This window comes from Vigna unguiculata, chromosome 3 (genome assembly GCF_004118075.2).
Source record: "Vigna unguiculata cultivar IT97K-499-35 chromosome 3, ASM411807v1, whole genome shotgun sequence".
NCBI classification, from domain to species: Eukaryota; Viridiplantae; Streptophyta; class Magnoliopsida; order Fabales; family Fabaceae; genus Vigna; species Vigna unguiculata.
The window spans coordinates 32,688,642-32,712,336 of NC_040281.1; the positions used below are offsets into that span (position 1 = coordinate 32,688,642).

The window sequence follows — 23,695 nt, forward strand, 5'->3', positions numbered from 1 at the left end:
TTCTCCAAACTTGTAATGGTGTCAACCTAGGAGCTAATCTACCATGTGTGCCCCAACTAGATAACATCCCATAAATAGGGAAGTCATTAATGTTAGTTTTGAAAAGGTTGAAAAGCCAAGAGGAGGGAGGGTTGAATTGGCTAGTTAAAAAATTAGGCTATCTTTGCAAGCTAAAAACCACCTTTAATTGAATCAAATAGATCACCAAGTTAGGATGCAAACAATACTGAATTGTACACTTTCAATCGATCAAAAACAGAGTTAACAGATTGATTTTACTAAACAAATTCTGTTCAGGTATAATTAATCGATTGAAACAGAAAAACAGTCGACTAAAATATTGGGAAAAATGCAGAAATGCAAATTCGAGTTTTAAACCAGAAACAATGCTCAAGAATGATCAAGACCAGTTCCAATGATTATACAAACATACTCAATGCTGCAGAAGCCATGGAAACATGCAAGAACATGAAAAAGATGATTAAAGCACAAGTTCTTTAAACTTTAAAATGAAAATGCAAGAGAGAAAGGTTAGAGAAGAGAGGACACCACGAGATTTTTATACTGGTTCACTCAAACCTGAGCTACATCCAGTTTGTCAAGGCAACCTTAGCTTGACTTTGCACTATTTCAAAATTTTACAAAGTATTCACCCTTACACTTCCAAAATATGCAAAACACCACAAAAGACTCTTGAATCACACAAGAATCACACCAGCACAGCAAAAACCCTCTTGCAGACCTGGAAAACCACCAGGCACACACACAAAGCTTGAGAAAGATCAAACCTCAGTGGTAGCACAACCCATCCTACCACAAACCACTTTCTCCAAGCTTCAAACCAAGCCAACAGATCCAAGAATTGATCCAAGATCAATCTTCAACAGTTGCAACATGTATGATCACGAAGGAGAGAGTTTCCACAAGTTTCCAGAACAAATTCGCACTCTAAAATGATCAACTTGCCCCTCTTTCGAAAATCACAGCTTTTATAGTCAAACTGTTATGAAATTCAACAAGTTGATTTTCAAATCAATCGGTTGATTTCACTTGACTTAAGTGAAATCAATCGATTAAAAACTAAATCAACTGATTGAATTTGTTGCAGTTTAAGACTACTACAGCCAACCTTTTAACCTGTTGAAAAACCATTCAACAGACTAAAAGAGACATTTTAACTTGTTGAAAAACCATTCAATAGATTAAAAGACACACCTAAGACCAAAAACATCTAATTAATGCTATAAGGTCTACAACATGAATTACAAACTTAAAATACATTTTCTAAATGATGTAACTACATGGAGAGCACACGTTCCAACCTTGATCACCATGGATATCATCAAATCTCCTTTCCTTCATCAATGTAGGCTTCATTCCAATGGTAATGGCTTCAAGATAGTTCAAAAGAGCTTCATTCAATCTTCATCAAATCTTCAAGAAGCAAACCACCTTGGCTTCTCATGTCAACAATTAATAGTCCACATCAAACATGCTCTCATCATAAAATTTTGTTTCCTTAAAACATCATAGGTCAAGATAACAACCCACAACTTCTTCAAATCATCAATTTAGGGCTCCAAGTAAACATCAATAGAGGCCTTTGGATTGGATGGCCCTAGTATAAGACAACTCAAAAATATATAAGGTTTTGACATGCACATTTCAGGAGGAAGATTGTATAGAGTAATTATCACCTTCATGTAAATCAATAGTTGGCATATCTTCACCGTGTAATGTCCAAATCTAATAATTTGGTATGAACCCTTTTTTATAAAGGTAAACTTTGACAACCTCATCTGTCAAAATCCTTGTACAATCACACTTAATGCAATGGCATCTAATCCCACCTTCAAGTTCAAAATATCTAGACTGTCTTGCTACTCGGACAAACTCTTCAACGCCTAAGACAAAAGACTCCTTCAACCCCCTTCTACCACTATAACAACAATCATACATACAAGCACAATTGAAAGGAGGTTCGCCCATGTTCTATAAAACAATAAAGGCCTTAAATTAGATTGTTAAAGGGAGAATTGGAATTAAGTGGAGCAATGTGGTGATATATCTCACTTATTGTGTAAGATATCCAAATAGAAACCAAACACCACTGTCCTAATTGGAATGCAAGTCCAATGACTATGCAAACCAAAAGTAGTAATTGGAATTACCTAGTTATAGGAATTCCAATAGTAATTACCTAATGATAGTAAAATGGATCCTAGATGGATCCAAAATCAGATTCAAAGTATAAACATATTCAAAGCATAAACATATTCAAACCATAAAATAGATTAAAAGCATAAGTCACTTTTGTGTGACTTTGGTGCACCTTAGCAACTCAAATTGAACAAATTAAAAGTGATTAGAGGTTGCTGAACTTAAAAATTCAACAAGGGTTCAAATTTCAACCTTTATAAGTCAGTTTTGATGGAAAGTTGACCCAAAGGTTGAATTTTCAAATCAAAGATCCAACTCAAGGATTGAACATCCTGGCATCTTGGTTTAGTGATTTGAAACATGTTTGAGCCATCAATTATCTCATTCCAAGCATTTCACAAGTTTTAAGTGTGATATACTCATTTTAGGTTTTCTAGACTACCTAGAATTAGGATTTTTATTCTCCACTAGTTCTTTAGGAAAATTCATTGTTTTAGTAACTCATTAGCATCATATTAACCATGTCTAGATGGTAGAATTATGAATTTGCACACTGTTACACGTTTTGATCCTTGATCACACAAGCATGTGCATGATTGGCTTACTTTTCTTACTTGAAAGTGGGGTTTGGATAGTGATTTTGTGAACCTATGATTGTTGGAGGGTCGTCACTATTTATTCTACACATTTCATCATATTTAATTGTGTTCAAGGTATTTACAACACTTGAAACTCATTTTTTTTTGTCTTCATATGCATTTTAAGCACTCTTTGCAAGCCATTTTGCACTTGAACTAGTCATTTTGTAATTCTCTTTATATTTTGTTCATTTGTTTGTTTCTAAAGTTCACTTGCATCATATTATGCATGGTCAAAGGATAAAAAATCCATTTTCATACCCCATTTGAAACCCCACACACTCAATTTGAAGAAAAATCCTCATTTTGAGCCTTTAAAAGTTGAGATGAGAGTGTGATATGTGTTTGCTATTTTTGCATTGTTTCATTACTATTATTGAATCATTTTAGATTACATTTTCCTTTCCATTTACTAAAAATTAACCCTTAATATGCTTTTTATTAGTTTGGGACTAACTAGTTAGCCTATTTTTCTTGTACATAGGGAACTAACATTAACTTGTATTGTGTGACTTTGGTGCACCTTAGCAACTCAAATTGAACAAATTAAAAGTGATTAGACGTTGTTGAACTTAAAATTCAGCAAGGGTTCAGATTTCAACCTCTATAAGTCACTTTTGATAGAGAGTTGACCCAAAGGTTGATGATGAAGGCGTAACCAACCATGAGACCTCTATAGAAGCACCCTCAAGAAGGATCACTAGAAGCATGTCTAGAGGGGAGCCTTCTATTCCATCACCTTTATCTTTGTTTTCCATTACTTTAGTTTGAATTCCCTAAGTTGGTTTTAGTTGACTTATTTTAGTTGACTTGTTGACTTTGACCCAAAGTTGACCTTTGACCAAGATTAGTTTAACTTAAACCAACATGCTAATCTTTGTTTGTCTTGTTTTTGTAGGTAATTAAAAGAAAGTAGAGCAAGCTAGGTGGCGCATGGTGATTGGAGCATGTGAATGATGTGGAAGAGAGAGGAAAGCAAAAAGCATAAAGTAAAAGCAAAAGTAGACATGTACATTGTCTCCTTTTGCCATTTTGGATTATTCATTTGAAGGCTACTTGGTCTCCTTCCTCTTTTGGCCTAGAATCCTCATAGAAATGCATCCACCAACCAATGCTTCTCATTTTGGCCATGTGGCACCCTAGCATAGGATATTAGGGTTTGCTAATTGATCCATTTCATGTTTATGTTTTTGCTAAAGGACCCCTATGGACTTCTATTTAAAGGGGGCTCCTTGTCTTGTAAAAGGGTTGATCGTTTGATGTTATAAACCTTGTGTTTCAACCATCCAAAAACCGTGAGCTCTCCTTCCACAAAGTGAACTCACCTTTACCTTATCTTGCTTGCAAGTGGCAGCACCATCACTCATCTCTAGGATTTGGTTGGCTTAGATCTCCCCTATGAGTGGCGTGCTTCCTCCATTGCACCACCTTCTATGCTTTCCATTTTATTTGTTTCTTCTTTCATTTTTTGTTATCTAAGTATTGTTAAATCCGTGTGTTATTTTGAATTTGAATCCAACTCTCTTCTCCCTTTCATGAGCTTGAGAAATGAACATTCACATCTAGATAGCTTGCTATCTTAATGTCCAGTGGGAATTTTCGAAAACCTTTCTTAAACAACTTCACCATATTCGTAAATCTAAAAGGAAACAAGATAATCCTTCATCAGTTGACTTTTCAAATCAAAGCTCCAACTCAAGGTTTGAGCATCCTAGCATCTTGGTTTAGTGATTTGAAAAATGTTTGAGCCATCAATTATCCCATTCCAAGCATTTTACAAGTTTTGAGTGTGATATGCTCATTTTAGGTTTTCTAGACTACCTAGAATTAGGATTTTTATTCTCCACGAGTTCTTTAGGAAAATTCAATGTTTTAGTAACTCATTAGCATCATATTAACCATGTCAGATGGTAGAATTATGCATTTGCACACTGCTACACGTTTTGACCCTTGATCACACAAGCATGTGCATGATTGGCTTACTTTTCTTACTTTAAAATGGGGTATGGATAATGATTTTGTGAACCTATGATTGTTGGAGGGTCCTCACTATTTATTCTACACATTTCATCATATTGAAACGTGTTCAAGGTATTTACAACACTTGAAACTCATTTTCTTTCTTCATATGCATTTTAGGCACTCTTTGCAAGGCATTTTGCACTTGAACTAGTCATTTTGTAATTCTCTTTATATTTTGTTCATTTGTTTGTTTCTAAAGTTCACTTGCATCATATTATGCATGGTCAAAGGATAAAAAACCCATTTTCATACCCCATTTGAAACCCCACACACTCAAGTTTAGACTACCAAGTGTGTTGTTAGATTGTAGGTTTGAGTGCATGCTATCATTCAGGACTTTGTCATTAGAATTAATCGTATGTGGCAGCTATTAAGACTGATTGGTGTGAAGAGATGAAAATCATTGATTAAGATTCATGGTTTTGAGTTTGCTGCCAAACCCATTTCACAATCCATTTGTACTTTTTAAGTTTTAATTTCGTTTTCAGTCATAACTTGTTGTTTTTACCCATTTCTATCATCTTTAACATGTTCCAATGCATAGTTTTAGAATTAGAAGCTTAAATCATCAAAACCCCAAAAAGTAGTTAATTTAGTTTAATTTCCCACAACTTGTTCATTCTTTGAGTTTCAATATGATTGTTTTCTATTTTCCTGATTCCTACAGTATTTTGATCATTCAAATATGTTTGTTTAGTGTTTAGATTCATGTTGGTTTCAAGTTTTAACAGTTTGAAGTCATGGGTACCAAATTTGACCCATAAAGTGTGGTTGTGTTGTCACATTAATAGTCAATATGTTGTCCAATGTGGTTTAATTAGTATATCTTTGTTGTCTTGGTTATCTCCATATTGGTGGTAGGAACGTCCTAAATGGGCAAATTCAATTCATTCAAAAGACAAAAAAATCCTAAAAGTGAGTGTCCCTCATGTCACCACTCTCTAATTTACTACATTGACACATTTACTATCAAGTGAATCCATGCACAAAACAGATTCAAAGCATAAATAGAGATAAAAATCCAAACAAGTTACTCACCTTTACTGCAGACCACAAGTGAATCAGATAGAAAAATACCTACATTGGCACAAATCATAACCAATCAACAATCCTATGTTGGTTCACTGCAGGCCAAAATTCCCATGACTAAAACATAGAAGATTCTAACAAGAGGTGTTATTTTACGTTGGTTAAGTGAAATATAGCCTAGTGGATTACATAGTCAAGTTTGTTTACGTTGATTATTTAACATGACTAACCTTAACTTAAGTTATATGATTCTAATGCAGCCAAAAGATGCAAAGTTAGCACTGAAATAGTGATTAGAAGAAACCAATGCATGCAAATAAGCCAAAGACTCATCAAATTATGCAGAGTTGACCAGAGAGTTAACAAAGATTGACTTTTTGCAATTGAGCTCCAAATCTTATGGCAGTTGTGGGAGAACCAAGGGGACATCTACCTACACTATTGCTAAACTTAAAAGAGGTGACAAATAATAAGGGTTGCATCCAAACTCTAGTTCTAATTTTCATTTACCTAATTGACTAGTCTAATTGTACTTTATAGTTAAGTCCTAGATTTATAATTTTAATTTGGTTTATTTGATTCTTAATGCAGATAGTGTTATGTGCTGATGAAGGATTGACCCCAACCAAGGATGAAGGCACATGCTTAAGAAGACTAAGCATGTTTAGAAAGGAAGTTCACTAATCCTTCATCCCTTTCATTTATGTTTGTTATTTTTGATTCCCTAAGTTGACTTAGTTGAATCAACTTTAGTTGACTTGTTGACCTTTGACTAGGTTTGACTTGTTGACTATAGTTGACTTGACTTAAGCCAACATGCTAATCTATGTTTATTTGCTTTGTAGGTTAATTAGGAGTAAGAAAGCAATGCTAGGTGGCGCATGGTGATTGGGGAGCATAAATGATGTGGAGGAGAGAGTAAAGCAAAGGCATAAAGCATAAAGTAAAAGGCATGAAGCAAGTGTACCTATGTACCTTTGGTCTCCTTTGTTTTTAGCACACTTTGACCACTTTTTGGAGACATATGAGACACATTCTTTGTCTCCTTTTGTGCTAGAACGAAATTAGCTTTGCACACACCATAGTTAGCTCTTTTGTCTCTCATTTTTGTAACCTTATTTGACCTAGTTTCTAGAAGCTAGGGTTAGGTTTTTGTAAAGACATCCTTAGGTATCTTTTATTTGCTTAGAGACCCCTAAACTCTTCTATATAAGGGGTGCTCCTAGACATGTAAAAGGGTTGAACATTTTGAAGTAAAAACACTCTTGTGTCTCAACCATTTGTGAGAGTTTCCTCCCTTGGGAGTGAAACTTTTAAGCCTTATCTTGCATAGCAAGTGGCGGCACACATCCACTCATCTTCAAGGTTGTCATGGCTTCTAGCCTAGCCTTGTAGTGGCGTGCTTCTCACATTTTTACCATTTCTTTCCTTTCCATTTTATGTTTTCTTCTTCCTTTAATATTTCTTGGTTTTCTATGGTTTATGTGCTTTCCATTTCCTTTTCATTTTGAATCAATCCATCATCTTCTTCTCTTGAGCTTTGTGAAAGGAACCTTCACATCTAGATAGCTTGCTATCTTAATGTCCAGTGGGGATTTCACTTAGCTTTCTTAATCAACTCACACCATATTCAATAATCTTAAAAAGGAACAAGATAATCCTTCATCATTTGGTATCTAGAGCTTTGGTTGTCCTTGAATATGGTGTTTTCATGTTCTAACCTTGTCTTGTGTAGCTATCTTTGAATGGTCCACATAAAAACAATGCTGGCAGAAACTGTTCACGATTTTAAAAGATTAAACTGCACCTGCTCAGTGGTCCAAAAATTACGTTCTTGATGTCCAAAGAAAGCTCTGTGAGTCTAGTTTTTAACAAAAAAAGAACCAATGCATTTGGAGTTCTGTGGAGAGAGTTATGATTGAAATAGTGAACAAAGGTCAGAGCTGCCGAGATCACCGCGAATCAACGTTTTTCAGGTTATGTTGGGCAGTTTTGGCTACTATTTTTGTTACTCTTCTTACTCCTAAATGTGGTTGGATAACATGTCTTTGGATGCTTAGTCTTTGAGCCTCAAATCCATGAGTTTAAATGCATGATAGCTACATGTTTATGTCTTTGTGTATGTCATGTTGAGTCTTTAAATGTGTCTAACTTTTGCTTGAGTCATATGTCATATGCTTCTTTGAGTTTTCTTATTCTTGTTTCTAAGTATTTGAGCTATTGCATGAGATCTATGCCTTTTGTTGTAGCATGCTCCTTGAAATTGATTTTGACCTAATTTTTATGGAACTAAGTGTTCAAGACACCCTAAAATATCCTTCTCATCATCTTAAGTACCTAGTTTTGAAAAGAAAAATTATTTTCATGACCAAAAACAGTTTGGCCGAGAGCTAATGTGTTGCTTGGTGAATCCATTTGGCCATTTTTACTAGGTGTTATGCTACCAAATTTTATACTTGGATTTTGGGTGATATTGGCAAATTAGTTCCATGCCTTAACTTGGTTATGATCTTTCTTGGTGTATGCATAATTTGAGGTATAATCTTGGCTTGTTCAAATGCTTTCCATAAGTCTTTAAAAGTGTTTTTCATTGCTTTAGTCTTGTTCAAGTTTTGTCTTTAAAACAAAATTTCCTTAGAAGTTAAACTTTCTTGTTTTTGTGCTTTTCTTGCTTGTCACTAGGTGTTCTTTGTTGTGTCATAGTATTTTTCTTTTCTTGAAACTCTTGGGATGTTGTGGCCGAATCACTTGTCTTGCATTTGAAAGGTTTTGAACAAGTTTTTAAAAGTGTTTGTTTCACTCCTTTGGTGGATTTTGAGTGCTATCCTTGCCTTGTTACTTTGGGAGTGTGATCTAAACACTTGGGTTGCATTTTGGGTTGGATTTGGTCTCGATTTTCATGTTGTCTAACCCCTAATCCATTTATTTTGTCTCGGATTTGAGTGTTTTTGTTGTAGGAATCATGGCAAGTTCATCAAATGCACCTACACCAAACAAAAACAATACCTTGATGAGATTGTTTCGGGATTTGGAGTTGTCTAGGAAGGAGGCCTTTGAACAATTGAGAAAGGACAAGGAGCAAAGTGACCTAAGAATCCAAGAGCACATTCAAAGGCTTGAAGCTAAGGAGCAAGAAAGAGAGGCTAGGAAAAGAGGGCATTCTAGGCGCAAACCATCACAAGAGAAGCAAACTCCAAAGATTCCTAAGTTCAAAGGAGAAAATGACCCAAACATCTACATTGAGTGGGAACAAAGAGTGGACCAAATTTTTACCATTCATGTAGTTAGTCATCAAAAGCAAGTAGATTTGGTAGTCTTAGAGTTTGAGGATTATGCCATGACTTGGTGGCATCAATTATGTATGGACAATATTAACCAAGAGTCACTCGCGACTTCTTGGAGGGACCTTAAAAATTTGATGCGCGCTAGATTTGTTCCTTCCTACTATAGGAGGGAGACTATTTTGAAGCTCCAAAGGCTTCAACAAGGGTCCATGTGTGTGGATGAATATTACAAGTTAATGGAGTCCATGCTTCTAAAAGTAGGACTCCAATTTGAAAGTGAAGAGGAAAAGGTAGCTAGATTTGTGAGTGGGTTAAGGAGGGACATACAAGATTTAGTAGAGTTATATGAGTACTCCTCTCTTGACAAAGTTTTACATTTGGCCATCAAAGTTGAAACTCAATTGCAAAAGAAAAAAGAGGCCAAGAGGAGTGGTTCATACAATGACTACTATTCTAGTACTTGGAAAGATAAAGAAAGAAAACATGATAAATCACCACTCAAGAGTTCCAAAGACCCACCTCCTAGGACTAATTCGTCTAGGCCTTCTAATGAAACTCCTAATTCTTCTCAAGGTACAAGGACAAGTTCTATAAAATGTTTTAAGTGTTTGGGATATGGGCACATAGCTTCAAATTGTCCCACCAAAAGAACCATGGCCTTAAACCTTAAAAAAGAAGTAGAGAGTGAACATTCTTCTCCCCGTTCCCCCAAAAGCACTTCTTCCCACACTTCTTCTTCAAGTGAAAGGATTAAACCCCTTGAAGGTGGATTGTTAATGATAAGGCACCAACTAAGACAAGTTTCCAAGGAACTTGACCCTTCTCAAAGACAAAACCTTTTTCATTCAAGGTGTCATATCAAAGACAAACTATGTCCCCTCCTCATAGATAATGGAAGTTGTGTAAATGCGGCTAGCACAAGGGTTGTGGACAAGCTTGGCTTGAAAACTATCCCTCATGCCAAGCCCTACAAGCTATCATGGCTTAAGAAAGAAGACATTAAAGTAACTCAACAAGTCCTCATTAACTTTTCAATTGGAAATTTTAAAGATGAGGTGTTATGTGATGTTGTGCCTATGGAAGAAACTCATATTTTGTTAGGTAGGCCATGGCAATTTGATAGAAAAGTCTTTTATGATGGCCATGCTAACACCTATGCTTTCTCTTTCCAAGGCAAGAAGTTCACACTCCTACCTCTCTCACCCAATCAAGCAAATAAGGACCAAAATAAAGTGAAAGATAAGAGAAAAGATGAAAAAGAAAAAGAGCAAGTTACCTCCAAAGTGTTACTTGCCTCTAAAAAAATATTTTCAAAGCAAGATGGACATCACCATTCTTTCTTCTCTTGCAAGGCTCAAAAGGAAGACCCAATGTGCAAGCATGAGAAGAAAAGTGGTCTAGAAAAGAGGGATGGCCTAACCAAAGCTAGGGGTGGTACCCATAGAAAAGATGGAACAAGAGCTCATAAAAGGGAGACGCAAAACCTCCCCCAAATCAAGTCAAGCTCCATCTACAAAGGATTAAAGAATTTGTGGTCAAATTCTCTCCAAGAAGGGGAGGATGATGAAGGATTGACCCCAACCAAGGATGAAGGCACATGCTTAAGAAGACTAAGCATGTTTAGAAAGGAAGTTCACTAATCCTTCATCCCTTTCATTTATGTTTGTTATTTTTGATTCCCTAAGTTGACTTAGTTGAATCAACTTTAGTTGACTTGTTGACCTTTGACTAGGTTTGACTTGTTGACTATAGTTGACTTGACTTAAGCCAACATGCTAATCTATGTTTATTTGCTTTGTAGGTTAATTAGGAGTAAGAAAGCAATGCTAGGTGGCGCATGGTGATTGGGGAGCATAAATGATGTGGAGGAGAGAGTAAAGCAAAGGCATAAAGCATAAAGTAAAAGGCATGAAGCAAGTGTACCTATGTACCTTTGGTCTCCTTTGTTTTTAGCACACTTTGACCACTTTTTGGAGACATATGAGACACATTCTTTGTCTCCTTTTGTGCTAGAACGAAATTAGCTTTGCACACACCATAGTTAGCTCTTTTGTCTCTCATTTTTGTAACCTTATTTGACCTAGTTTCTAGAAGCTAGGGTTAGGTTTTTGTAGAGACATCCTTAGGTATCTTTTATTTGCTTAGAGACCCCTAAACTCTTCTATATAAGGGGTGCTCCTAGACATGTAAAAGGGTTGAACATTTTGAAGTAAAAACACTCTTGTGTCTCAACCATTTGTGAGAGTTTCCTCCCTTGGGAGTGAAACTTTTAAGCCTTATCTTGCATAGCAAGTGGCGGCACACATCCACTCATCTTCAAGGTTGTCATGGCTTCTAGCCTAGCCTTGTAGTGGCGTGCTTCTCACATTTTTACCATTTCTTTCCTTTCCATTTTATGTTTTCTTCTTCCTTTAATATTTCTTGGTTTTCTATGGTTTATTTGCTTTCCATTTCCTTTTCATTTTGAATCAATCCATCATCTTCTTCTCTTGAGCTTTGTGAAAGGAACCTTCACATCTAGATAGCTTGCTATCTTAATGTCCAGTGGGGATTTCACTTAGCTTTCTTAATCAACTCACACCATATTCAATAATCTTAAAAAGGAACAAGATAATCCTTCATCATGTGCTGAAGTTCTAGACTTGTCCCTACACTAAAGGAGGTTGGTGAGTTGAAAGTGGCAGAAGAATTGGAGAAGAAACTAGAGCTTTATATAAAACAGGCTGAGGAAGATTGTGTTCACAGTTCATGAGGTTCCAGCACTAAGTGGAAAAATCAAGGAATCTAAAGACTTGATTGACAAAATAGAAACAACATCCATGGCTCAGGTGGAAGCAATCAACATAAGAAAGAATGAAGTGAACAAAAAGTGGAGACAACGTGGAAATTTGTGTTGCTTTTGGTCACGGATTGGTGGTGAAGAACACAATACTCTATTTTAAATGTCATGAATCAGATTAATTGACAAAAGAGCTAGAGTCAAAGATGAATCACAATGCTTGTATGAGACATGAACACATTCACACAATGTATCAATCAACTTAATAACTTAATGGAACCCAAAACAAAACAAAGCAATCAATTTGGGCTCGAACCTAGCAATCAATTCAGAAACGCAAATGGTTGTATGACACATGAACACAGCATCAATCAACTTAACAACTTAATGGAATCCAAAAGAAAACAAAGCAATCAATTTGGGCTCGAACCTAGCAATCAATTCAGAAATGCAATGAAGTCTGAAAGGGAAAATTGATCAAACCTAGCAATGTCTCACGTCTCTTGCAAACAACCCACAATATTTTAGCTTTCACGCCTGCCTGCAACTGCTAAACCCAACCGGATATCATCTCCCTTACCAATTTCAGAAACAACGACAATGAGAACAAGTTTGGGGGTAAAAAAAAATCAAAGAAACACCATGGCCAATGACACTTACCACTACGCTACAGGAAGATCGCGCCGGAGAACCCACGAAGAAGATGAGGCAGCGATAGTCAAGAAGAGGTCAGCGCATGAACGTGATAGAAGAATCATGGTGGTAGCGGCAAACGCGACAGTCACGACAGTTTTCTGATCGTTTGTTGGCATTGAGGTTGTTCAGGATTTTAGGGGAAAGGGGGAAACTAAAATTGGTGGAAGGGGAAAGTGAAATATAATTTTCATTTGACCGAGACATTTACCGAAGGATCTCGTCCGTCGGTAAAGTACACATGTGACATAACCGACGGATCCTTCCGTCGGTAAATAAGTAACCCAATTCACATGTGATATTATCGACGAATCCTTCTGTTGGTAAATAAGTAACCCAATTCACATATAACATTACCGACGGATCCTTTCATCGATAAATAAATCATCAACATCCGTCAATCCATCCGTCGAAAAGTAAATTTTACCGACGAATTATCATCTGTCGGAACCGATCAGTCAGTAATAAGTGAATTTCTTGTAGTAAATTGAGTATAATATAACTATAGGCTTATTTATTTATGTCTCTCGTTACTCTTTCATATTGGATTTTTCAAATTTAATATTTTTATTGTATACAATTTTAATATTTTTCATCTTTTTAGAGTTATTTTATCTCATACCTTAATCCTTAATTTGTCTCATTCTAATTTATTTATTTTTCGATAATTTAATTGTTTATATCATTTGATTAAAAGTTCGCCTTAATAATATAAATATTCTTAACATGTATTGATATTTTGTATATATTTATTTTAGTGGGGAATTACAATTTCACATTTATCAAAAAAAACGTTTACGTGCTTATCAAACTTCAAGTCTTACAAGGCAAATTATGTGTGTAACGTCCCAAATAAATAGATAAAAACCCATTTAATAAAACGTCATATACATAATATCCAGAGGGTACAAAGATTTGGAATATGAAGTACTCTGTACCCCAACATATCCATAAACATGAAGGAGGTCTCACACGGCCCAAAACGTAAAATACTAACGAACTAATAGCAATAAGTCTAGTACAGACAAGGAAAACATAGAAAATAAATTCTCTAGCAATGGGCCCCAGAGTGGGCCTAATACTCGTCCAGTCCATCATGCTGCAGCATCCCTATGAACATTACCACTACCAGGGGTTCTCACATCTGCTCACATCAACAAGGTTGACGATCATCGCAATAGAGAAGACCACGCACAACATACAAGCAAGCAAAGGGTAAGCTAGTGTAAAGGAATCTCATTTTATAACAATTCACAGGTAATTTCAAAACCAAGCATAAATAACACGCATCATGCCCAAAACTATCAAAATATATGAGACTCCAAGACTTGACTATCCGGATACGCATAATGAGGCACCACCACAAGACAATGGAATTAAGTCCTAGCAATGAGGCATCACCGCGAGGCCTTCGCGGAATTACACCCTTACAAGAGGCACCACCACGTGGCCTGCGTGGGATTACATCCTGGCCTGGAGGCACCACCATGATACTCGCGTGGAATTACGTCCTTATCTCGAGGCACCACCGTGAACTCTCACCTCGAGGTTCATGGAATTAAGTCCAATAGCTGAGGCACCACTGGGAACTCCTCCTTAAAAGGGTCCACGGAATTATGTCCAATAGATGAGGCACCACCATGAGCTCTCACTACAAGAGTCATGGAATTACGCCCTACTCACACATTGAACATGTTTCACCAACCAATCAGAAGCTCCCATAATGCTAACATCATGTATAACAACCCCATCATGCAACTCATGCTTTCCAATTCATATAACATACAACAACATACCATTCCCACCGCAACCTCATATATCAATCACGACATCATCCCTCAACCCACATAGTAAAGCATTTAGATCAAATAAGCAATCACACACTAGTGCACCATTCAACAATAGCACCAAACTTACCTCGCAGTCTCGCTCAGGCTAACAGATCCCGCTCAGCAGAGGGGGTCCTCTCGTTTAGGCGAAACCCTTCTCGCCTAGGCGAGATCGTGAAAGGGGGAGAGCGGACTATGCGAGGTCTCGCTCAGGCGAGTCCCTTCTCGCCTAGGCGAGACCACTCCTCTCTCAAAAAAAATAAAAACCTCTCGTCTAAGCGAGAGATTGAGCAGTAGGTCCTGGGTGAGCCTCTACTAATCTCGCCTGGTCGAGAAAACCAGTGCCCGCCACTGTTCCTTCGAGTGACAGCCCCCCCCCCCACATGCATCCACACAATCCAACAGGTATTTTCGACCGATTAAATTCACACACAAACCGTTCAATCAACACATACCCACAAACAAGCAGATTCTATCGAAAACAATGGTAAGGTCTAGCTTCCCTTACCTGGAAAAGACTAGCACGGGACCTCGATCTTAAATAGCGATGAACGGCAATACCAGGAGCGACTCAAGGTGCTCGAAAAAGATGAGAGACAGGGGGAAAATGGGTTATCCAGCGAAACAGTAGCAGAACTACGAGCAAGGTTGGAAGGAGACTTACGCAGAATATGGAAACGGAGTTGAGCGTTGTTCGATCGGGAAAACGTAACCCCAGCAGAGCTCCTTACGGAAGCGGAGTGTGACAGCACAATTCTAGGTCTGTTTCTGAAAGTGATACAAATGTGGATTAGGGCAACAAGAATTTGGCATTTATCCTATGGGCCAGCCTCTAGGCCCAACTGCTGTAGGGCAACCCTTCACTTTATGGCAGAAAAAGGGAACCAGAAATTAATGGGCCTTACAATGTGAACTAAAAAAACATCATATATCTTCATTACTAAATATTTGAGATTAAAGTCATATTGATCTTTTAGATTCAACCATTTTGGTACATTAATTATTGAATATTTTAGATGTACCTCAATTTATTCAATAAAAAATTAAATTAATCTTTTTTTATTTATTTTCTTAATGAAATTAAAACTCCATTTAATAAAATAATAAAAATGTTTTAGAAGTGATAATGTTAAAAATGTATTTTTCTTCCTTCTTAAGCTCACATGACATTTTTTATATAAATCTACTTATTCCCACACACCATAGCAAAATTGTATTCACTGCATTTAGTGAAACAATATCACTAATGCAGATTGGGGTTTTTAACTCGCCTTATAGGCCTCGGTTACTGCGGGACCGAAGCCTATAAGGAGGTAGTGGTATTTTTGAAATTTTTCTAACAATTTTGCCTCGGGTCCAAGTTCAACCGAAGCATATAACCGGTTTTATGCTTCGGTTCTCCATCAACCGAAGCCTATAACCCGTCAGTGGCCCCTAGTATTAAAAAATTGCCACTGACAACCCATGATTTGGCCTCGGGTAGCAAAGGACCGAGGCCTATAACAGATGATTTGTCATCGGGTGGCAAAGGACTGAGGCCTATAATGCTTTATGCCTCAGGTGTTTACAGAAACGAGGCCATATCGTTTATTTAGGTTCCCAAATCGCGCGAACCCATCACTGTTCATCATCTTCTCTCTCGCGAACGCTCTCCGCCACCGAGCCCTCCGTCACGATTGCATCCTCCGTTGCCCTCCATCGCCGATTGCACCTCCGTCCACGAAGCTAGCGTCACCGGTCTTGCTCCGCCACCGAACAGCAGGCGAAAAGGAAGCAGATTCTGCCACCGTCACGCCACCGTCCCGCCCTCATTGCACCCTCCGTCGTGCCTCCGTTGCGCCCTCCTGCGTGCCACCGTCACGCCGCCTCTGTTGCGCCCTCTTTCGCGCCTCTGTTGCGCCCTCTGTCGTGCCTCCGTCGCCCTACTTCGCCACGGTCCCCCACAACCACCACTTGGCGACAAACGTTGCACTACTGCTCCGTGCCACTACTCCAACGAGTATCTTGCGCCTCCTTTATTTTTGTTAAGAATTTAAGTATAAGATAAACTTATTTTTGTTAACGTAGAAATTGCTTACTTGACCTACAAGAGAAAAATTATACTAATATCATCATTGCATCATGGAGCAAAATGAAATCCTCAACATAAATGTTTGGTAGATGATAGTTTATGCAAATCCTTCTATTTTATGACTTTTGTAAGAGAAATAAATTTATTATATTTTGGCTCCCGTCTGGGGAGGGGGTACAATTACAATAATCTATGGTTTTTCACATTATATTTTATATACTTTTTTTCTCATATATTCAAATCATCTTATAGTTCTTACCATATGTTTTCGTAAAATACATTTGATTTTTTCTCTGTATCACTCATTTTGAATTTTTAGATTGGATTTTTGATAGATTGATTTGGGGAGAGAGAGAGAAAGAGATTGAAAGGACCAAAGGGTGAGGTTGATATTGTTTCTTTTAAGGAATTTGGAAGTGATTTTTGAATAGATTAGGAAGTGACGTTTGTGACTGAATTGATTGATGTGACATATTGAAAAAAAATTTAATAGATAAAAAAGTTAGATTACCAAAATGTCTCTGATATACAAATGATTTATAATTATTTTTATAGATTCTATTGAATGATTGAAATTATTAAAAAATATTATAAAATAATACAATATATTTGGTATGAAAATAAATTTAACATTTACATATTGAATGTTTACGTGGAAATAATTTATTTACATGAAGATTTTATTTTCTTTTTAATAGTAACGAGGATAATTTAGTAATTTTTCCTGCATCACCCTCTAATCTCACTATGTATAATACGATGACATTTTGTAGGAATTCTATTAATTCTCTCTGTAAGGCCTAGTTTTCTGCCCTAAAGTTTTAAGGGCTGCCTTTAAGCTATTGGGCCTAAGGGTTGGCCCAAAGGATAAAACCACCTCAAAGTCTGCCATAATTCACTCATTCTACACTTTCAGAATCTGCTCCCTTGGTGCTTAGAGTCGCAGTCGTCACTTCGTTAGGGTTTCAACGTTTAACCAGATTCAAGCCTAGCTCAACCTCGTTCTACTCACCTCCATAATCCTCTCCTAGAGTTGTGGTGTTCCTCTATTCGGCGTCAAGGTCTTGTGCTAGATTATTCCCAGGTACGGGAAGCTAGAACCTCCTTGTTTAATGCGATTGCGGGTTGTTTTGCTTGTATTTTTATGATTCTTGAACTGGTATGTTACTGTGAATGCATGGAATGGTTGGTCTTGTCGTTGGTGTGTGAAAATACAACTGCTGCAGGTACGGACAGTGGCGGCGACTGATAATCTCGCCCAAGCGAGCTTGTCTCGCCTAGACGAGGTGAGTAGAGGCTCGCCCAGGCCTTCTCGCGCGAATGGTCGCCCAAGCGACCCGCTTAGTTTTGAGCAAGCGAGCGTCTCGCTCAAGCGAGGAGAGTCTTGCCTAAGCGAGAACATGCAGAGGTCACTGTTCCAGATTCACGAGCTTTCGCCTAGGCGAAGGGAGCTCGCCTAAGCGAGAGTCTCTCTCTCGCCTGGGCGAGGCCCTTCAGCCTGAGCGAGGAGCTGGGCGAGGATACGTTTTGAGTTATTTTTCTCTTTGTTCTTAGATGGTTAGCATGCGATTGATTGGGTTATTGTATAATGGCATGATGGGGGTGATTATGCATGATTAGGAGAGGGTTATGTGAGGTGAATTGTGAGTTTGGCATGATCTTTGTATGAATTATACATGAGAGGTTGGATATATATATATATATATATATATGTGTGTGTGTGTGTGTGTGTGTGTATGTGTGGTCACAAATTTCACATGAGCAACGATGGATATTGATGGTTGGTAATCCAATGGCATGGTATTGGTATGAGAGGAAGCACTTTACTCATGGTTGGGAATAACGAGTTGGTAATGATTCAATATATGATAAATGAGGATTGGTTACGGATGCTGGTGTGAGGTTCCTATGCATGATATATGTATCTGTTACTTGGCCGTTTGTATATGTTTGGTATTTGGTCAGTATGTAATTCCTTGAAGTCTCTAGGTGAGACTTCGAGGTCGTGCTTCAGTGGTCGGGACGTAATTCCATGGCCCCTGTTAGTGGGTGTCCATGGTGGTGCCCCATCTATATAACTTGGTAAGGATTCTGATGAAGGCATGACCACCTCCTTAGAAGCTCCCTCAAGAAGGATCACTAGAAGCATGTCTAGAGGGGAGTCTTCTATTCCATCAGCTTTATCTTTGTTTTGCATTACTTTAGTTTGAATTCCCTAAGTTGGTTTCTAGTTGATTTATTTTTGTTGACTTGTTGACTTTGATCCAAAGTTGACCTTTGACCAAGATTAGATTAACTTAAACCAACATGCTAAACCTTGTTTGTCTTGTTTTGTAGGTAATTAAGAGAAAGTAGAGCATGGCTAGGTGGCACTTGGTGATTGGAGCACTTGGATGAAGTGGAAGAGAGAGGAAAGCAAAAAGCATAAATCAAAAGCAAAAGTAGACATGTACCTTGTCTCCTTTTGCCTTTGTGGTTTATGCCTTAGAAGGTCACTTGGTCTCCTTCCTCTTTTGGCCTAGAATCCTCATGGGAATGCCTCCACCAATCATCTCCCTTCACTTGGCCAAGACTCACTCTCACATTAGGTTTAGGGTTTGCTAGTTAATCCTTTTTCATGTTTTTGTATTTGCTAAAGGAACCCTATGAATTCCTATTTAAAGGGTGCTCCTTGTCTTGTAAAAGGGTTGATCATTTTGTTATAAACTTTGTGCATTCAACCACCAATTTTCGTGAGCTCTCCTTCCTAGAAGTGAACTCACATTTGCCTTTTCTTGCTTGCAAGTGGCGGCACCATCACTCATCTCTAGGGCTTGGTTGGCTTAAATCCCCCCTATGAGTGGCGTGCTTCTTCCATTCTTCATCTTCTATGCTTTCCATTTTTATTGTTTCTTCTTTCATTTTGCTCTTTAGTGTTGTTATTGCTGTGTGTGTTTAAGCTTGATCCAACTCTCTTCTTCCTTTCATGAGCTTGAGAAATGAACCTTCACATCTAGATAGCATGCTATCTTAATGTCCAGTGGGAATTTTCAAAAAGCTTTCTTAAACAACTTCACCATATTCATAACTCTAAAAGGAAACAAGATAATCCTTCATTAGATTCAAGGTAAGGATTGCATCCTGACACTCTAAGGAGTCAGTTAGTCTCACTTAGAGCGGACTGACTCTTGTGGTAAGAGTAGTAGGAGGCCTGAAACTCATTAAGGGCTAACCTTGTGTGTGAAGGAATTGATTCATTGTAACACTTGTAACACAGCTCGGGGGTGAGCAGAGGTATCCACCACAAGTGCAAGCATCCACTGAATCCGACCAGGTTATATGTATCCAGATGAGTCGAGTCGAGTCGTAGTGTATTGATTTAGAAGGTTATAATATGCTTGGGTGATGTACGTATATTGGACTGCGAAAGTATATCTGAATGCATTGATGAAATCTTTACGGCTCTAGCTTACCCTGTTTGTTTGTCTGGTTGTCTTGTATGTGGCTCTTCTCTCTTTTGCGATGATCATCAATTTATTGATGGGAGCAGATGCGAGAGGTTTTCGCGGTCAACGGGGGAACAATGACTCCGCTGCTTAGCCATCTGGATTGGATTTTCTACTTTGGGCTTTCTTTTAGGGCCACGGCCCATGTATTGGTTGTCCTTTAAACTTCCATTTCATTTCAGTTAAATTTCTGTATCTGGTTTAGTTTGACATCGTTGTATGTCTTGGTTCATGGTAAGGTGTTATGTGAAAACTCTAAGACTGCGCCATTATACTATTTCGTTGTGACATTTCCTTTAATTACGGTTATTAATCAAATGGGGTGTTACACTCTCTCGCCATCCCCTCCATCGTCTTGAAAGGAACATGTTAAACACCTTATATTCTTCGTTTCCTAATTCTCTTGTAGAGTACATTTGTGCAAAGGAACATAATGTAAATGTTGGCACACCTTTATTACCCTAGTATCGATAGGGCACCAATTTTTTAGACTTTTTTTATTTAAAAATTGAAATTGCGATTTTTATTTTTTTTATATTTATTTTGTATGATGTTTTCATTTTTCTTTTCTGAACTTATATTTTTTAACAATAAATAAAATCGAGGAAAAATTTAAATAAAAACTAGAAGAAATATATAAAGAATATAAATATTATAATATATTATTTTTATTGTATAAAATATTTTCTCAATGATAGTATTCCTTTCGATGAAAATAAGAGATATTTCTCTCCAATATTTGTTTAGACAAAAGAAACTATTTCCAATAAATAAAAATTATTAAATAAATATAAAAAAAAGTCACCTATAAATATTAAAAAATAGAATTTATGTATGCAAATACAATAAAAGCATAAAAAACAGGGCATGAGAACTTGACTTCCATTAAACAAAGTAATTATAAATTCTGTGTAAACACAGCTTCTATGAAAAGAGATTAAAATAATTAAAAGGTATGCATATTTCTATTAAAAATAAAAAATTAGAGATTAGGCATCTAAACACAAGTTCTTAATATACAAATAAAAAGTGTTTAAGCACGAGTTATATTTATATATATAAAAGCATGAATTCTTCATTTTTAAATTTTGTTTCCAAAGATAATTTACCTATTTCGGTATTTGTTAAAAAATTATTATTTTTCTTAAAAACATAAGAAAATTACATTCATTTGATAAATTTTCCTCCACTCTAACTACAAAGTCATACCAAACACATAAAAGAAGTCCATGAAAAATTGATGTTAAAAAATAAATGAAATACAGAAGTGCATCTCAAATAGAAATATTCTTGAAATAGTTCACTATGAAAGATAGAACAAATGGAAGGGGAAAATTGTGAGAGAGAAGCAAAATATTAGAAAGAAGAAGCAAGAAAATGGGAAATGAAGTTACCTTGTGAATAAAACCATCATCGATTAGGGAGCTACTTAACCTTTTAAACAACACATGCAATGCCTCCACTTCCTTAATTGTGACTGCATTATCAACATTATTATGATAATTTATTTAATATAAAATCATGCTTTTCAAGCATAATATACTCAATCACATACTCAATCTTTGTAATGTATTTTTAAAGTAGTTCATTCTAATAATCTCTTTCAAAACACACTAAAATGATAGATTTCTATAAAAGGATGACATGGTTTCCTTACAAAAGTTAAAAAAAAAACAATTATATACATAACTATATAAATTTTTAAAAATGATTTTAAGAATCTATAAACAAAGATGTAAAAAAAGTAAAAGTTGATTCCTACTTTATTACAATTATGAAAATCCTTTATATAAAAAATAAATATAGTTTTTGTATAGGTGCTTAAAATAAATTCACAAAATAATTAGAATTTTTTAATTATTATTTTAAAAAAATAATTTTAAATTTTGATTTAAATAAACGTAAACTTAGTATACAAAGCAAACAAACTAAAACAAACCTTAGCATAATATAGATATAAAAAAGGAGGCAGTGTCAACATAAAATAAAAATAGAGTTGATAAAAGCTGGTCTGTGGGAGGGCCAAACAGTATCATTCCTAAAAGTTAATAAAAATTAAACTTTAAAATACATTAATATTCACTACTTTTAAAGATTTAAAATATTATAAAATAAGAAAACAGTGTCAAATCAAAGACTTAACTCAAACATTTTTTAAAAGTTATGAAACTAAATATAAAAGTGGAAAAAGTTATAAGAACTAAATAAACAGTTTAGCTTATTAATTATCAAGTGAAAATATTATTTTAAAAATAAAAATGTTATTTAATAAACTTTTATAGTAAACCCATATAAAAAAGGTTAGTTATTTACATCTTGTTGCAGCAGCAAGGGTTGCAAAATCCTCAGCAGTGTAGGAACAACGTTTGTGCTTCTGCATTGAGCAATAACCAAAACAACCAGCGACAGCCACCATCAATGGCATCAACGCTGCACACACACGTTCCCGTATTGTCCTTGAATCTGACAAACCCTAATCCAAGTTACAACCACCATGAAAATGAATGAAACATACATGTTTAACATAATGTATTTAGAACAAGATTTCTCAGACAACTTAAAGAGAAATTTAGTACATTAAGATATTATTAACAATTCCAAACATGGACCAACCTTGGTGATTAAGATGAAAAACTTACATGGGAATCCGAGGTCACGATGTGTGTTGTTGTGTGTATGGCTGGATTAGAAATGGAACCCATGGTGATGAGAAGGGCATGAATGGTTCTCAGTTTTTAGCATTCTTTAAGTTTTGTTGGATCACTCTGGTGTGGCTTTCTTATGATTATTAATTCTGGCAGGTGAGAGATTGTGGCCCCAACACAACTCTTACCACTTGTTGGGCTTTGAAAGTATCGAGCCCAAACCCAATTGCTTCGCTGTGAGAAAATGAGTTTTCTCTCTAAGCCTCCTCAACCACACACCACTCCACGTAACCCGAAAGAAAAATAATTTTTCAACAATTAAATTTCAAAAGCTTTCTTTTATAATTTCAAGTGACATTTTTTTTATTCTTTTATATTTCAAAACTATTTAAAAATGTTTTTTCAAGTTATAAAAAGAAATTATCAAAATTAAGTTGTAAAAATATCATAGTCCAACCAAAAAACGTCACTTTCTCTCGCTTGTTCTATGCTCCACCACCTTCAAGTTAAGTTAAGAGCTTGCTTTTTCTCTTCTCTTTTCGTAAACCACGTTCCTCCTCTACTTTCTCACGCACACTAAAATAGTGAAGGAAGAAGAGAAGATAATGTGAAGAAAGTTACAGAGAAAAAGAGGTAGTCTCTATTTCTTATTTGAGATATAAGTGCATCTTCTATATTTACATTGAAACTGGAATATGTATTTAAATGCTCTGTATTTGACTCAAAACAGAATCTAAAAACCTGATTTTTCATTACAACGGTCAACACCACTTGTGTTGCAAACAAGTTGCACATAACATCATCAATCTTTTGTTTTTATTCGTGATTAAGAATTCAACACCATAATATATAACTGCACCCATTTATAACCAATTACTAAGTTACATTCAACCTGGGATCTACAAAGTCATTCGCTTTAGCAATTCCAAAAAAAATATCTCAAAAAAATATTTTTAGTATTGATATTTTATTATTAAATTAATTATAAAATTATATTAAAAAATATCTCAAAATTTATTTAGTACTAATATATTTTTATTAAATTAATTATAAAATGAGA

The 23,695-nt window shown here is 36.2% G+C and overlaps 1 protein-coding gene across 1 annotated transcript; it reads right to left on the reverse strand.

Annotated features, from left to right (window-relative positions):
• Window positions 1-13,456: 13,456 nt before the first annotated feature.
• On the reverse strand, window positions 13,457-22,745 carry LOC114175596 (calcineurin B-like protein 10). The gene is made up of 4 exons (XM_028060354.1): window positions 22,630-22,745; window positions 22,304-22,463; window positions 21,385-21,467; window positions 13,457-13,749 (listed from the first exon to the last, which is right to left on the reverse strand). The coding sequence occupies exons 1-4, from the start codon at window positions 22,690-22,692 to the stop codon at window positions 13,744-13,746; spliced, it is 312 nt and encodes a 103-aa protein (XP_027916155.1). The 5' UTR covers window positions 22,693-22,745; the 3' UTR covers window positions 13,457-13,743.
• Window positions 22,746-23,695: the final 950 nt, after the last annotated feature.

What these genes read in the sequence shown, in the direction of transcription:
- LOC114175596 (XM_028060354.1), bottom strand. Translation starts at nt 22,692, where the DNA reads ATGGGTTCCATTTCTAATCCAGCCATACACACAACAACACACATCGTG. An exon ending in TCGTGACCTCGGATTCCCAT is followed by an intron (nt 22,464 to 22,629) that starts GTAAGTTTTTCA and finishes AACTTGGATTAG; the next exon opens with GGTTTGTCAGATTCAAGGAC. An exon ending in CCTTGCTGCTGCAACAAGAT is followed by an intron (nt 21,468 to 22,303) that starts GTAAATAACTAA and finishes TTGATAATGCAG; the next exon opens with TCACAATTAAGGAAGTGGAG.